At 41.0% G+C, this 15,140-nt stretch overlaps 1 protein-coding gene across 4 annotated transcripts in view; it reads right to left on the reverse strand.

Moving 5' to 3' along the window:
* PRDM5 (PR/SET domain 5) overlaps nt 1-15,140 on the reverse strand; it is a 511,159-nt gene that overhangs the window by 314,355 nt on the left and 181,664 nt on the right. For all 4 annotated transcript variants that reach the window (XM_069743878.1, XM_069743879.1, XM_069743880.1 and 1 more), the window contains one exon: nt 12,556-12,730. In XM_069743878.1, the coding sequence (XP_069599979.1) occupies nt 12,556-12,730 (175 nt within the window). The remainder of the gene's footprint in view (nt 1-12,555; nt 12,731-15,140) is intronic.

Raw genomic sequence — 15,140 nt, forward strand, 5'->3', positions numbered from 1 at the left:
GTTCAACTTTCACACAAATGTCATATTAAAGATGACCCTTAGAAATGAGTAGGGTTTTTCTACGATGAAAAGAGGTGGATTATCTCTACAGTATACAATCACTCTCTGATCAGTCTACTTTAGGATGTTCTGGCTAAATTTTTCCAGCCATCGTATGGGACAGTTAGGGGCCTGGCAAAGGATGTTCTCCCATGCCTTTGAACACTACATTCTTTGAATTCATGAGTAAAGCCCTAAAGCATAAATTGACCACTTGATCTATAAAGCAAAATATTTTACATCATACTTTTTTCACTCCTAACTGGACTGCCATCATTGAGTGATTTCCAGTTTTGTTATTATATTATATATTATCTGTGAAATTGTAAGCACACAAGTGCCTGCTATATTATCTCAAATTGCCAAAAGCACTGCAGAGTATATTTAAAGGTATTTATAATTGGAGGTCCACTGTCCAGTTCCCTCAATTATACGCAAGAGCGTAGAGGCGCTAATAAAGAGTAAATCTGTCTTTTAAGGACCAGGCTTATCTGTGCATTACAAGTGAAGTCTGATGATTTTAAAAGAATATAAGACTTGTTGCAGAGTGTATATCTGTATTAGGAGATATCATCACCAAGACATCATGAGGTATAATTGGCCAAAAAAATATGACTCTTGAAAGAAGTGGAGTTAAAAAAAGAATAAAAAAGAAAACTGGCTGTGAAGGGAAGGGGTTAATGGTATACTGTCTAAGCAATGATAACAATACATTTTATTATCTTTATAGATAGAAGGTGTATTCAGTAGTGGTCTCAATGAACCAATACTAGCACAACATAGATATAAAATTGACATTAAAACTGCATAAATCTAGAAAGTTCACATTATCAATGTGGATAAAGACAAATACTGTACAATCTCTTCTATATATCAATATTCTCTGCAGGTTCTTAAGTTCAAGAAACAGTATATATCAACTTATGTTATCTTATAAAAATGTATGCATTCTTGTCATTTATATACAGGTACTTCTAACAAAATTAGAATATCATTAAAAAGTTAATTTATTTCAATTCTTCAATACAAAAAGTGAAACTCATACATTATATAGCGTCATTACAAACAAAGTGATCTATTTCAAGTGTTTATTTCTGTTAATGCTGATGATTATGGCTTACAGCCAATGAAAGCCCAAAAGTCATTATCTCAGTAAATTAGAAAAAAAATAACAAAAAAACACTTCAAAGGCTTTCTAAGTGTTTAAAAAGGTCCCTTAGTCTGTTTCAGTAGGCTCCACGATTACGGGAAAGACTGCTGACTTGACAGATGTCCAGAAGGCAGTCACTGACACACTCCACAAGGAGGGTAGGCCACAAAAGGTCATTGCTAAAGAAGCTGGCTGTTCACAGAGTGCTGCTTCCAAGCATATTAATGTAAAGTTGAGTGGAAGGAAAAAGTATGGTAGAAAAAGGTGCACAAGCAACCGGCATAACCGCAACCTTGAAAGAATTGTTAACCCTCCGTCACATACAACTGATCTGACAGGCGCTTCTCTTTTACTTTCATTTCTCCTTCCTCACCAGATTGTGAGGAAACCCCCTCCCTCCAGGTAGTCTCCTGTCTCTTGAAGGTCTGTGAAACCTGATATCACAGTTGGATTTCAGAGCTTCAGGGGAGAGGATATAGCTGCACAGATCTCTCAGGCTCATTGTATGTGAATACGTCACATTCAGTAAGGTTGGTATTTTATGTTTTTATTCATCACAATAGTTTATTTAGCTTGTTTTATGAATGTATAGCACAAAATGTGAGGATATTTCATAGAAATAAGGGAGATTTTATAAAAGAAAGTGTGCTGCTCAGGCATATACAGTAGTTCCCTAACATATTCCTTCTCTTGCTTCAGATTATCTGCTGAAATGGAGAGGAAAATGTACAATTTATCCAAACAACTTGATGTTGAGGAAGTAACAAACATGCTGTTAGATGATAGAGACCTCACACTGAATGAGGATTTAGGAGAGGAAAGTGAGATTGATTCTCATGATGAGGTGGAAGAATGTGTCCTGGATTCTGAAACAGAGCAAGATGGTGACAGTGGTGAGGATGAAGAAGTTGGATCATATTATATTGGAAAAGATAAAAATACTAAATGGAACAAGAAGCCATTCCAGAAAAAAACGTAGGGAACCTTTAAACATTATTACTCACCTTCCTGCAGTAATAGGAACTGCACGTAATGCAAAAACTGCAGTTGAATGCTGGAACAGTATATTTACAGATGACATTCTGGACTCTATTGTCACATATACTAACCAATATATAGACATTATAAAGGACAAGGACATCTGCAACAGAACCATCAAGCCCACAGATGAAATAGAACTGCGTGCTTTTTTTGGATTACTGTACCTTGCAGGAGCTTATAGGGCAAATAGACAAAGTTTGGAGGAACTTTGGGGTAAAGATGGGGATGGAGTTGAAAAATTTAGCCTTGTTATGTCCATAAACAGATTCAAGATTCTAATTCGTTACCTTCGGTTTGACGACAGAACTACCCGAACCGAACGCAAAACACATGACCGACTTGCTCCAATTCGTGATATATTTCAAAGATTTGTTGTAAACTGTAAACAAAGTTATTACCCTGGAGAGAAACTCACTATTGACGAAATGCTCCCTGGTTTTCGTGGTAGATGTGCCTTTCGTCAATATATTCCATCAAAGCCAAACAAATATGGAATAAAAATTTATGCCCTTGTTGATGCCAGTAAGACCTACACTTAACCTGGAAGTTTATGCAGGAAAACAACCAGAAGGTCCTTACTGTGTGAGCAACAAACCCATTGATGTTGTAAAAAGACTGGCTGAACCCTTATTTGGATCGGGTCGCAATATTACAGCTGACAATTGGTTTACAAGTTGTGATCTGATTGATTATCTGAAAATTCAGAAGCTGTCATATGTGGGAACTGTAAGAAAAAACAAAAGGGAATTGCCGCCACAGTTTGTAAGTGTGAAAGAGAGACAACAGTACAGCAGTATGTTTGCATTCCATAATGGAAAGGCTTTAGTTTCCTATGTACCACATGCCAAAAAAATCGTACTTCTTCTATCAACACTTCATGATGATACTGCCATCGATCCTGGGACTGGGGCAGAAAAAAAACCGGAGAGAATTACATTTTACAATGCCACCAAAGGGGGTGTGGATACAGCAGATCAGATGTGCTCCACTTTCAACATCAGCAGAAACATCAAACGCTGGCCAATGGTCATATTTTTTGCTATGTTGAATTTGGGTGGTATAAATTCACAAGTAATTTATCTTGAAAACAAGCTTGAACCACTCCGTAGACGATTGTATCTGAAAAAATTGGCCCATGAACTAGTACTTGGAGAGCTACGCAGGAGAAGCGTGAAAACAATCGGTATCCCCTCTCGCCTTCAAGTTCAGCTCAAAAGGTTCCGCCCAGAAGATGATGGTGAAAAGTCACCATCTGCACCACCTCACAAAAGAAGGAGATGCACCACCTGCCAAACGGAAAGCGGAACCAGAAGGCTTTCAAATTATGAATGTCTCAAATGTCATAAAGCAATTTGCCTGACACATGCAAAAATGGTGTGTAATTCTTGCTATTTTCTCTGCAAGTGTGACTTTTCTGGGGAAACCTCAGCATCTACTTCTGATTGAATATGTTTTTAATAGTACTTAAGGTACCTTAAAATTAAGTTTGTGTTCAAAAAATTTTCTTTGTACATTTTTTTGAGAGAGTCGAACTGGGGACTATTTGGCGGGAGTTTTGAAAAGTTTGTATTTCATAGTTATTAGTTTTATGTTAAGTAAATGTTTTTTTTTGCAACTGATTATGTGTAGTCTCTTTTATTACATCCCTATGAAGGTCACTGATCACTTTTAGAGCACTGAAATTGCAAACATTAGATATTATAGGTATTTTTCCAGCAGGCGCCTGACAGGCACATTGTATGTGAACTCGTTAGTCGGAATATTGTATGTGACGGAGGGTTAAGAAAAGGCCATTCAAAAATTTTGGTGAGATTCACAAGGAGTGGACTGCTGATGGAGTCATTGCTTCAAGAGCCACCACACACAGATGTATCCAGGATTCCTTGTGTCAAGCCACTCATGACCAATAGACAACACCAGAAGCGTGTTACCTGGGCCAAGGAGAAAAAGAACTGGACTGTTGATCAGTGGTCTAATGTGTTGATTTTTCAGATGAAAGTAAATTTTGCATTTCATTTGGAAATCAGGGTCTCAGGGTCTGGAGGTAGAGAGGAGATGCCACAATCCAAGCTGCTTGAGGTCTAGTGTGAAGTTTCCACAATCAATGATGGTTTGGGAAGCCATGTCATCTGCTGGTGTAGTTCCACTGTGTTTTATCAAGACCAAAGTCAGCACAGCCATCTACCAGGAAATTTTAGAGCACTTCATGCTTCCCTATGCCAACAGGCTTTTTGGACATGGAAAGAATTTTCATTCTCCAGCAGGACTTGCCACCTGTCCACACTGCCAAAAGTACCAATATTTACCAAAAGTTTAAAAACAACAGTATCACTGTGCTTGATTGGCCATCAAACGTGCCTGACTTTAACCCCATAGAGTATCTATGGGGTATTATCAAGAGGAAGTTGAGAGACACCAGACCCCACAATGCAGATTAGCTGAAGGATGCTATCAAAGCAACCTGGGCTTCCATAATACCACAGCAGTGCAACAGTTTGATCGTCTCCATGTCACGCTGCATTGATGCAGTTATTAATGCAAAAGGAGCCCTGATCAAGTATTGAGTGCATTCACTGAACATACATTTCAGTAGGCCAACATTTCAGATTTTAACCCCTTTCTGACCTTGGATGGGATAGTACGTCTGAGGTCAGATCCCCTGCTTTTATGCAGGCTCTGGCGGTAAGCCCACATCAAAGCCGCGGCATGTCAGCTGTTTTGTACAGCTAACATGTGCACGCAATCGTGATCCACCCACCGCTATTAACTAGTTAAATGCTGCGGTCAAACGCTGGCAGCGGCATTTAAGTATGGCTTCTGGCCATCCGGCCGGAAATGCGCGCATCGCCGACCCCATCACATGATCGGGGGTTAGCGATGCATCGGCATAGTAGCCACAGGTCTCCTTGAGACCTCTATGGTTGCTGATGCCGGCTTGCTGTGAGCACCATCCTGTGGTCGGCGTTCATAGCATGCCTGTAATTCAAGAACAAGATACACGGCATTCTACAGATTTGTGAGTAGAGGTGCTCAAGTAGGGTTTCCAGCCCCTTAAATCAACTGTATCAAAAAACTTGGCACTCAATAATGCTTGTAGAAAATAAAGTCATTTATTTTGCATCAGGACAAACAGATCAGCTGTAGCTCGTATCTTGCTAAACGTTTTCGGTCCTTTGTGGACCTTCCTCAGAGCAAGTTTATCTGGAGCGTAGGATCTGGACATATACCCAGATGCATGAGTATGCTGACACTATATGTAGAGGCAAATTTCAGAGGCACTAATGGAGACCGTGACTGAGCAGATAAAGCTGCTTGGGCATACGATGTGCCCACACTGTGCACGTTCTGTTGCCTGGAGCGCTGGTGGCGTGCTGAGACGTTGAGGGAGTCACGCTGCCACGCAGCGTGACTCCCTCAACGTCTCAGCACGCCACCAGCGCTCCAGGCAACAGAACGTGCACAGTGTGGGCACATCGTATGCCCAAGCAGCTTTATCTGCTCAGTCACGGTCTCCATTAGTGCCTCTGAAATTTGCCTCTACATATAGTGTCAGCATACTCATGCATCTGGGAATATGTCCAGATCCTACACTCCAGATAAACTTGCTCTGAGGAAGATGCCTGTAATTCAGTTACACAGGAGCGATCTGATGATCGCTGCTATGTAGCAGAGCCGATCAGGCTATGCCAGGTTCTGGCCTCCCATGGAGGCTATTGAAGCATGGTAAAGTAAAAAAAAAAGTTGAAAAACATCTGAAATAAAAAAATATAAACGTTTAAAACACCCCTATTTGCCGCCATTCAAAATAAAACAATAAAAATAAAATCAAATATACACATATTTTGTATCACCGCATTCAGAATCACCTGATCTATCAATAAAAAAGAGAAATAACCTGATTGCTAAACGGCGTAGTGAGAAAAAAATTAGAAACGCCCAAATTACGTTTTTTTTGGTCACCATTACATTGCATTAAAATGCAATAACGGGCGATCAAAAGAACGTATCTGCACCAAAATGGTATCACTGAAAATGTCAGCTCGGTGTGCAAAAAATAAGCCCTCTTTTAGGGGTCGAGTTCCCACCTCTGCACAGGGGAAATCTCGGGCCATCTCCGCTGTGGTCTCCCATTCTTCTACTGCCGCAATGGAGCCTGCTCAGTGAAGACGTCGGTCCCAGCGTCTCGCTCAGTCTGACTCTGTGCAAAGGGTTACTGCTGCTTTTCCAGCTTCTGCCATTGAAGCCAGTGTTGGGCAGCGGCGAGCAGACGCTTTTGGGACTAAGTCCTGCTTTTCTCCTTCTGAGCATGCCCATGGTAAGATCTCTCATTGGAGATTGAGGGTCACATGCTCAGATACTGCAGCAAGACCCATTGGTTCTCCAGGAAGGTCCTGAAGTTCCTCAAGCTCTGTAGCAGCCTCTCATTGGTCCTTCTAGGAAGGTCCTGTACGTGCTGCAGCTATATAAGTTTCGCATGGCCGCACGGCCATGCGCTAGTATCAATTTATGTATGAGCTCAGCGCCAGTGTGGTCATGTTTGTATGCAGTCAGGGACCCGGCTGAAATAAGCCCCTAGAATGCTGGCACCTCCGCGAGGAGTTTCATGTTTGCATTTGACTACATGACCACCATCTGCTCTAATAAGTAGCTGTGTTCCTCTGTGAGCCAAACAGGGCACAGCGTTATCTTTGCTAACAGACTCTGTGAGTCTGTTTATACTGCTTTTCGTGCCGCCATATCTAGCAGCAGGTGCTTTCCTGCACGGTGGATCCCGAGTTGCGTACGCACCAACTTCTTCTAAACAAATATATATTCAGTGCTTTCCGCCAACCCTAACACCCTCACTCGACCCCAGATCATGAAAAATGGAGACGCTACGGGTATCGGAAAATGGAGCATTTTTTTTTTAGCAAAGTTTGGAATTTTTTTCACCACATAGGTAAAAAATAACTTAGACATGTTTGGTGTCTATGAACTCATTATGACCTGGAGAATCAAAATGGCAGGTCAGGTTTAGCATTTAGTGAACTTAGCAAAAAAGCCAAGCAAAAAATACACATGGGATTGCATTTTTTTGCAATTTCACCGCACTTGGATTTTTTTCCCATTTTCTAGTACATGACATGGTAAAACCAATGATGTTGTTCTAAAGTACAACCCATCCTCCAAAAAATAAGCCCTCACATGGCCATATTGACGGAAAAATAAAAAAGTTATTGCGGAAAACGGAACATTCCAAGGTCAGGAAAGGGTTAAAATCATTTTTCGATCTGGTGTTATAAAGTATTCTAATTTACTGAGATAATGACTTTTGGGTTTTCATTGGCTGTAAGCCATAATCGTCAACATTAACAGAAATTAACAGTTGAAATAGATCACTCTGTTTGTAATGACTCTATAAAATATATGAGATTCACTTTTTGTATTGAAGAATGGAGCTATTTAATAGCAGCGGATGCTGCTCTTTAGTGATTGTCTCTTTACCCACGCGTTTAGTGTCCCCCACAGAGCTGGAGGGACAGTACACAAATTTCCCCTGATGAGTTAATGAAACGAAACGCGTAGGGAAATGTATTCTTTATTTTGGGGTTAAGTAAACTTTTGGCAGCGTGGGTGGATGTGTGTGTGGCCGGAATGTGCCCCCCCTCCCGGATGCAGTGCCAACATTGAGCGGTCTTATCCATACCAGAGAAAGAAAGCCCAGAGGTGAGATCGTTCCAATTTTACATGTCAATCACTGCTACTGCAATGTCATCCAACAAAAGATATCTGTGATATGGGACATGCGGTTTGTGATTGCTTATGTCATGTGATTCTCATGTGATGAGAATTTATTTCTTCCCTAAGAGATTGGCATATTGACTTGTGGCTTACAAAATCTCGGGGATTTCGTGGTTTTACATTCCCAAGAATGTGAATTTTCTGTGAGTCCTCTACGTGTGTTATTTTCTTTGTTAGTTAGTTATACCATTTTAAGAATTATATATTAAATGTTAAGTTTTAGTAATAGTCACACCCTGCTTTGACATACTGTTTTGGATTGGTGGATATTTGATTTTTTCTATGAGTGGTCCATGTAAAATCATGGAAACATGTCCGAAATTGATTGGCAATTCAAGTTGTAGGAAAGCCAGGTAGGCTAGGGTTAAATGCTAGCACAATAGGTCTTAAATAGTTATACCTGCATAGCTATGACTAGAACCAGACATTGTGTTCACTGGTCTTTCAGCTGGGGAATCTGAGCAAAGTGGGTTTTATTGGAGCTGGAGAGAGAAATGCTAAAATCTCACAGGTTGCAATGGATGTTAGCTGATTTGTGTGACCAAGATGGGGCTACACTATTCCATGTGGGATATAAAATCCATGAGGCTTTGTTCTTCATGAGGCTTCCAGAGAAAGTGAATCCCTACAATTGGTGTTTGAATGTGGGGATGAAGTCACAAAGAGCACAGATGATTACATTTTAAACAATGAATGTCCTGGGTAAAGGCAGCTACATCACTGCAAAGTGAAGCATGGAGGAGCTTGTTAAGCAACTGGTCCAGGCCAATATGCAGTTGCAGCAGCAGACCCATCAGGAAACCAACAAAGTTCTGATCCAGCAATTTCCGCATCAGCAGCAACAACAGCAGCAGCATCCGCAGCAGATGGCTCTCTTGCAAGAGACTATCTGGGTCAGGGAGACAGCACCATCCGCCAGCCAAAGTGACATATCCGTGAAAGGATAACAGTATGAGAGGACTTGCAGAAAATGATCCTGGATCATGATGCTGAGGTTTTCTTGACTGTATCTGAGAGGGTGGCAGACAAGGAGAAACTGCCTCCAAAGCAAAGGGCATATGTCCTAGCTCCGTAATTTACTGGGAAACCACCGAAAGTGTAATATGACCCTGCACTGCAAAATGCCAAGGAGTACTGCAAACTAAAGGCAGAGATTATGGCACATTTGGGCATAACCCTGGCCATCAGGGTACAGCAGCTGGACCTCTGGTGCTCCCACAGGGACAAGACTCAAATATTCGATCAGTAACTTCTGGTGCAAAAATGGCTTCAGTCTAAGATCTGTTCTCTGGCACAAAATGTGGAAAGAGTGGTAGTGGAGTGGTTTATCCACTCACTACTTAAGTCCATGCAAAGCTGGGTTGCCCAAGGAGTTCCTCAGAATGCAGATGACCTTGTGAACCTTATGGAAAGATACTTGGCTGTAGAGAATCCCCTCAGCAATCAATGGAGCCTAAGGTCACTTTTATGGAATACTCAAAAGAAAGGGCCCAAGATCATGTCTGGGTTCAAGGGGTACATATTGTACCATTGTCTGCTGGAGGTGTCGTGCCCCGGTGCATATATCAGCCTACTGTTCATTGTCTCATAACAACCATTTGACTTCTCCGTAGGCTGACACTTCTCATTTTTTGCACTTCTTGATTGCAATACCATACCACGCTTATGACAGATCTCAGCTGTGCCAGGTGACTATGAACGGTGTAACAATGACTGAACTACTAGACTCAGGATATTTGGTGGCCCTGTTAAGGGCCACACTTCCACATATGCTAATCCCTCGATAGGGGCTGGGAGTGAGATGAATTTATAGAGAGGCCAAGAACTATCCCATGGCTCAAATCAACATACGCACAGACTACAGACTGTGGTCCCATGAAGTAGGAGTGTTAAAGACTTATTTCATGCTATAATTATAGGACAAGACTTTCCTGGGACTTGTACGTTAAAGCTGCTATGACCAGTAGTCCAGTATGTTGCCAGGAGTTGGCTATGGTAACAAAGCCATATGATAGAAATGGTGAAGTACTTATCACTATACTGGCTAGAAAGAAGGATGAGGAAGAATCCGATGAAGCCATTATGACTGACCTAGAGGAGTCCTAGGACAACTGTGGGCTGCCCAGCTCAGGCACTTACGGTGAAAGATATTCTGAAAAATGTTAGTATGTCAAATGATGGTCACCGAAGCCAATTGTTTTCCTCAATTGGCCAGGCATAGTGTTCTGTTGTGTTGAGGGACCAAAGTGAAAGGGCCAGGTAAAAGAGTGCCTCCTCGTGGTCCAAGAGGCAAAATCCAGGGTGTATAATTGGTTGGCTTGAGTGAGATAATTTAGACCTGGGGATCAGGTAATTGTGTTCATGCCCACAGAACAAAGTGGGAGAGGTCAAATAAAAAGTATATTGACAAGGGTAAAGGAAGCCCTTTCCCATATGCTATGGCAACTTGTTAAGTACCTGGACGTATACCTTGTCATGATTCCACCTCTCAGTGTGTCTTTGGCATGGTGATTGGCATCTGGTACAGGGGCGTGCTGGGTTTTGATTGACGGCTCAGTGGTCCAGTCTGAGCCTGGGAGGTGTTGAACTTCAGGTGTCCCCTGATCCTTATGATTACTCAGCTCCTTATCTTGACTGGCACTCCAAGATAACTGTCAGTCATAGATTCAGATCAGTGTGGTTTGTTTGTGCCTTGTGCTTTGCTTGTAGATCTATTGCTACCAGACCTTGGACCTTGTTTTGACCATTGTTTTGCCTAGCCACTTTTTCTTATCCGCTGTCTTATGGATATTCTGACTTCGGACCATTACCTGACTTTGCCTCTGTCTTTTCCCTTTGTTTACGATGTACTCTCCCGGTTCTTGACCCTCTCGGATTCCTTGACTAACCTGTCTCACGGCTAGTCCTTGAGAAGTGACTCAGCATTACACTCCTTGCTTCTTATCCCAGTCAGAAGCTGCACAGGCACATAAACTTTGTCGTATTCCCAAAAACATGATAGCTGGAAAATTGTACCTAAAATTCGGGGCAGGTTTTTGGAGTTACTAAGTTACTCTCGTGTCATTAGCCATGCGCCTCACGCTCAGGTAAATTTATAACCCTGTAAGATTCCTACAACCCACCGGGAGAACTGGTCCCCCATAGACAATATGGAGTGGAAGACAGAGCTCAAGTGCTCAGCCCCCTTGCTTTGGGCAGAGGTGGGCGTGTGTAGAAAACCCAGGTAGGCTAGGGTTAAATCCTAAAACAATAGGTCCTGATTAGCTGTGGATAGCTATGGCTAGACCCAACTAATGACTAGGGTAAGCTGAGCAGATTGGGTTGTGTTGGAGCTGAAGAAAGACAAGCCAGAATCTCTCTGAGAAGAATCTGCACAGGCTGTGTGCACCAAACTGCAAGCATCACTGGTTGCCATGGACAATAGCTATTTTGTGTACCCGAACTGAAACTAGCTCTGCCGTGTCTGAATAGCCAGGGTCTCTATTGTTTAATTAGTGCCTCGACAAGTCTAAGGATGTTATGCTAATGGTTTTGTTTTGGTCCTGTACAACTAATGTAAATAAACAATATTCCATGTGTGATATAAAAACTACGGTATTTGGCTTTGTATTCTAAGCGGCTACCCGAGAAAGTGAACTGCTACAAAGTCTATTGTTCAGTGAAAAATTCTGCCAGCATTTGGATGTCATCTGCGTGCTGTCCGTTTTTCACTGACAGATAAGAGAAGGTGGAGAAACTTCTTTTTCTCATTAGTGAATAAAACTGATGTAACTCTTACTAAACTCTGATGAAAATCTGATAAATCTCTAATAAAAATCACAGATGAAATTGGTACGTTTAACTTACACGTAAAAAAAACCTGACATCTGAATGTCATCTAAGTGGGGGCTTTAATGGATAGCATCTTTTGCTTATCATTTTTTTTCACACAAAATACCTATTTGTTACACCCTCCCTTCATGATTCCTTCCCTAGTATAAAAACATCATAGAAAACTAATGATAAAACTGATCCCATAGTTTTCTAAGGCATCAGTTTTACGGTTTACCAGTGGTATCAATTGTAACATCAAATAAGACAAAAACCTTTGCATGCAGCATTTTCCTTTCCAAACATCATCCTCTGCACGACTTTGTTATCACTTGTGTGCGGCTCATACAACAACACCTAGCAGGTCACATATGATATGTATGAACTTGGCGAAAGAATCCAACCACAGAACACCAAGCAACAAAGGATACAGGAGAGATAGAATGAGGTGAGTAGCAGACATTGTACACATTGGGGTTACTAATACAAAGCAGTGCAAATGGATAACCGAAATGCTACCAAAACAACCAGTTAGGTCACTGATTGTATTGAAAGACCTCCACAAGAAAAGTTGCAATTAATTGGCTACTACAGATAGCAGTTCGTTTTTTACTTGCACTAATTGTTATTGATGGTCAGTACCTGTCTCCACTTCCACCTTCACCAAACATTTAAGAAATTTATAAGACAGCTAAGATGGGCAGCCTACATATAAACTCAAGGTAAGTACATACTGTCGTTGGAGAGCTTGTTTTACTGGGAACTTCTTGCTGCAGTTTCTACACTTGAACTCCTTTTCTTCGCTTGGTTTTTGATGCAGAGCTTGAAGATGTTCTGCTAAAATTTCCTGACTTGGAAAATTAGATTCACAAAGTGGGCAGTCGTGATCATCTTTACAATTGTTGTGCTCTAGAAAGTTAAAAAGAGGTTAACATGACAATACTATTTTCTTAGTATGTATCTGCAAATTTATGTCTGAAATAACCATGGCTATTTAGTCCTTCTTTAAGAAATTTCTAGCTCTGGTTCTATCTCCTCCAGCTGAGTACTCCTATGTATGGGAAAGGCAGGAAGATAGTAATCGGCCTAACGATCGTCCGAAACATCGTTAAGCCGACAGCTATCTAAAGTGTTCTAAAGGCTGCACATCACACTGTCGCAGTGGGTGCAAGGGTAGGCGGCTATGCCATATTTAAACATGGAAGGAAGATCCCAGCACTTCTTTGGATTGAATAATGAAACCTATTTTATTGTTTCTGTGCAAACAACTAGACCTTCATCAGACTAGTTATCATAAAAGTAAATAGACAACAGAATCACTAACAGTTAACAAAATCACTAATGAATGATTAAAATCACTAGCCAGAATCACTAGCAATTGACATCACCCATGTTACCAGCACTGTTCTCTATCCCCTGTACCATTATGGCAATAAGTCTGATGGACGTCTAGTTGTTTAGACCAAAATATCATAGACTTAAATTGCAAAATGCAATGTTTCGTTATTCATATCAAACGGGTGCTGGGATTGTCCTTCTTTAGCTATGTCAAGTGTATGGTGGGCTTTATTGTTTATGTGTCTGGAAATTAACTCTATTTTAAGTCCATAGACTCTGTCTTAACCTTAAATAAAAATCAAACTGATTTTTTAACTTAACTGATATGATTTTATCACATGTATGTAACCGGCAATCTAGCAGTCAAATTAAAATTGCACTGATCTTGTCCTCTGTCTATGTAAGGATCTCAATTGTTTACCTGTTTTGCCTGGTCTTGCCCTTAGTTCTGCAGGATCTTGCCTTTTTCTACGATGGAGTTAGTGGCTTCACGGGGGCCATCTTGTTTCCTGTCTGATATTCCTTGTTTCCTGTCTGCTGCATATATGAAGGGACTCTGCACACTGTACCTTGCTTGTGTATCTCGTACTTCACCTGCTTCCAAGCTAAAATGATTTGTATCTTGCCTGTCTCTTCTGTTCATCTGGATACCGCGTTTGCTACCTGTCTGCCTCCCATCTGAAAGACTCTACTTCTCTGGATCTGCTCTGCACCCACCTCTGCTGTGGCCTGCTCTCCACTAGGAGCCCAGTCCGGGCTCCGGACCTCTGGATCCTACATGCCCGGGCTTGAACTCTCATCATCGGTCTGTACTGACAACACCCTTATATTCCAGAGTCTGCATTAGTCTTCTGCTTGATTCTTAGAGCCTCTGTTTGCTTTCCACCTGTTAACTGAAGCCTGTTTTCCTTCAATATACTCTATTGAGTCTTCATATACTGTGTTTTTGTCTTCACTCTGATCCACGTCACCAGTCTCCATAGAATATTAGAATAATCTTATGACAGTCTAGTTCTCTGCAAAATGTCTACTGCAGACCCATTAGGGGCTTCCTAAAGTTGAAGACGCACACACTTCTATTGCCTTTGGATAGGGCTAGTGCCCTCCTATCATAGGGCAATGAAGGAGGCATTATATGCCCACCATGACACACCAGACACCATGATAGAAGCCAGCAGACCTCATCATAAGTTCCTTCAAGCACCAAAGTTATTTGTCATATGATGGACACGTTTAGATCTCTTCAACTAAAGATCAGTCAAAAAACAGTAAACTGACATCAATTCCATTGTCCTTTGCTTAGATTGTGTCAAATTTATAGTAACAGAATTTTTTGAGGAGCATTAAAAGCTTTTTTAGGCTATGTTCAGTGCTGTATTACATATGTCATGTGGCATACAACAGCTTTCATCACCATATGATCAGGGTCCCATTTAAAAAAAAATAATACATTAACGTACTTTTTTCAGAATAGTGTACGGTACAATGTTTTTTCACTAAACTACACCTCTGGTAAAAATTAAGAGACCACTGCAAAATGTTCAGTTTATCTGATTTTTCTCTTTATAGGTATATTTTTGAGTAAAATGTAAATTGTTCTTTTAGTCTATAAACTTTTGACAACATTTCTTTGAATTTCCAAGCAAAAAATTTAGTATTTTTTTCTGACAAAGAAAAATGGTCAACATTTTTAAAAAAAGCAGTGCTTTCAGACCTCAAATAATGCAAAGAAAACAAGTTCATAATCATTTAGAAACAACAATACCAATGTTTTAACTCAGGAAGAGTTCAGAAATCAAAAGTTTGTGGAATAACCATGATTTTTAATCACAGCTTTCATGCGTCTTGGCATGCTTTCCACCAGTCTTTCACACTGCTTCTGGGGCAATAATGTAAGCAGTTCTTCTTTATTTGATGGCTTGTGACTATCCATCATCCTCTTGATTACATTCCAGAGGTTTTCAATGGCGTTCAGGTCTGG

Source organism: Ranitomeya imitator, chromosome 1 (assembly GCF_032444005.1).
Source record: "Ranitomeya imitator isolate aRanImi1 chromosome 1, aRanImi1.pri, whole genome shotgun sequence".
NCBI classification, from domain to species: domain Eukaryota; kingdom Metazoa; phylum Chordata; class Amphibia; order Anura; family Dendrobatidae; genus Ranitomeya; species Ranitomeya imitator.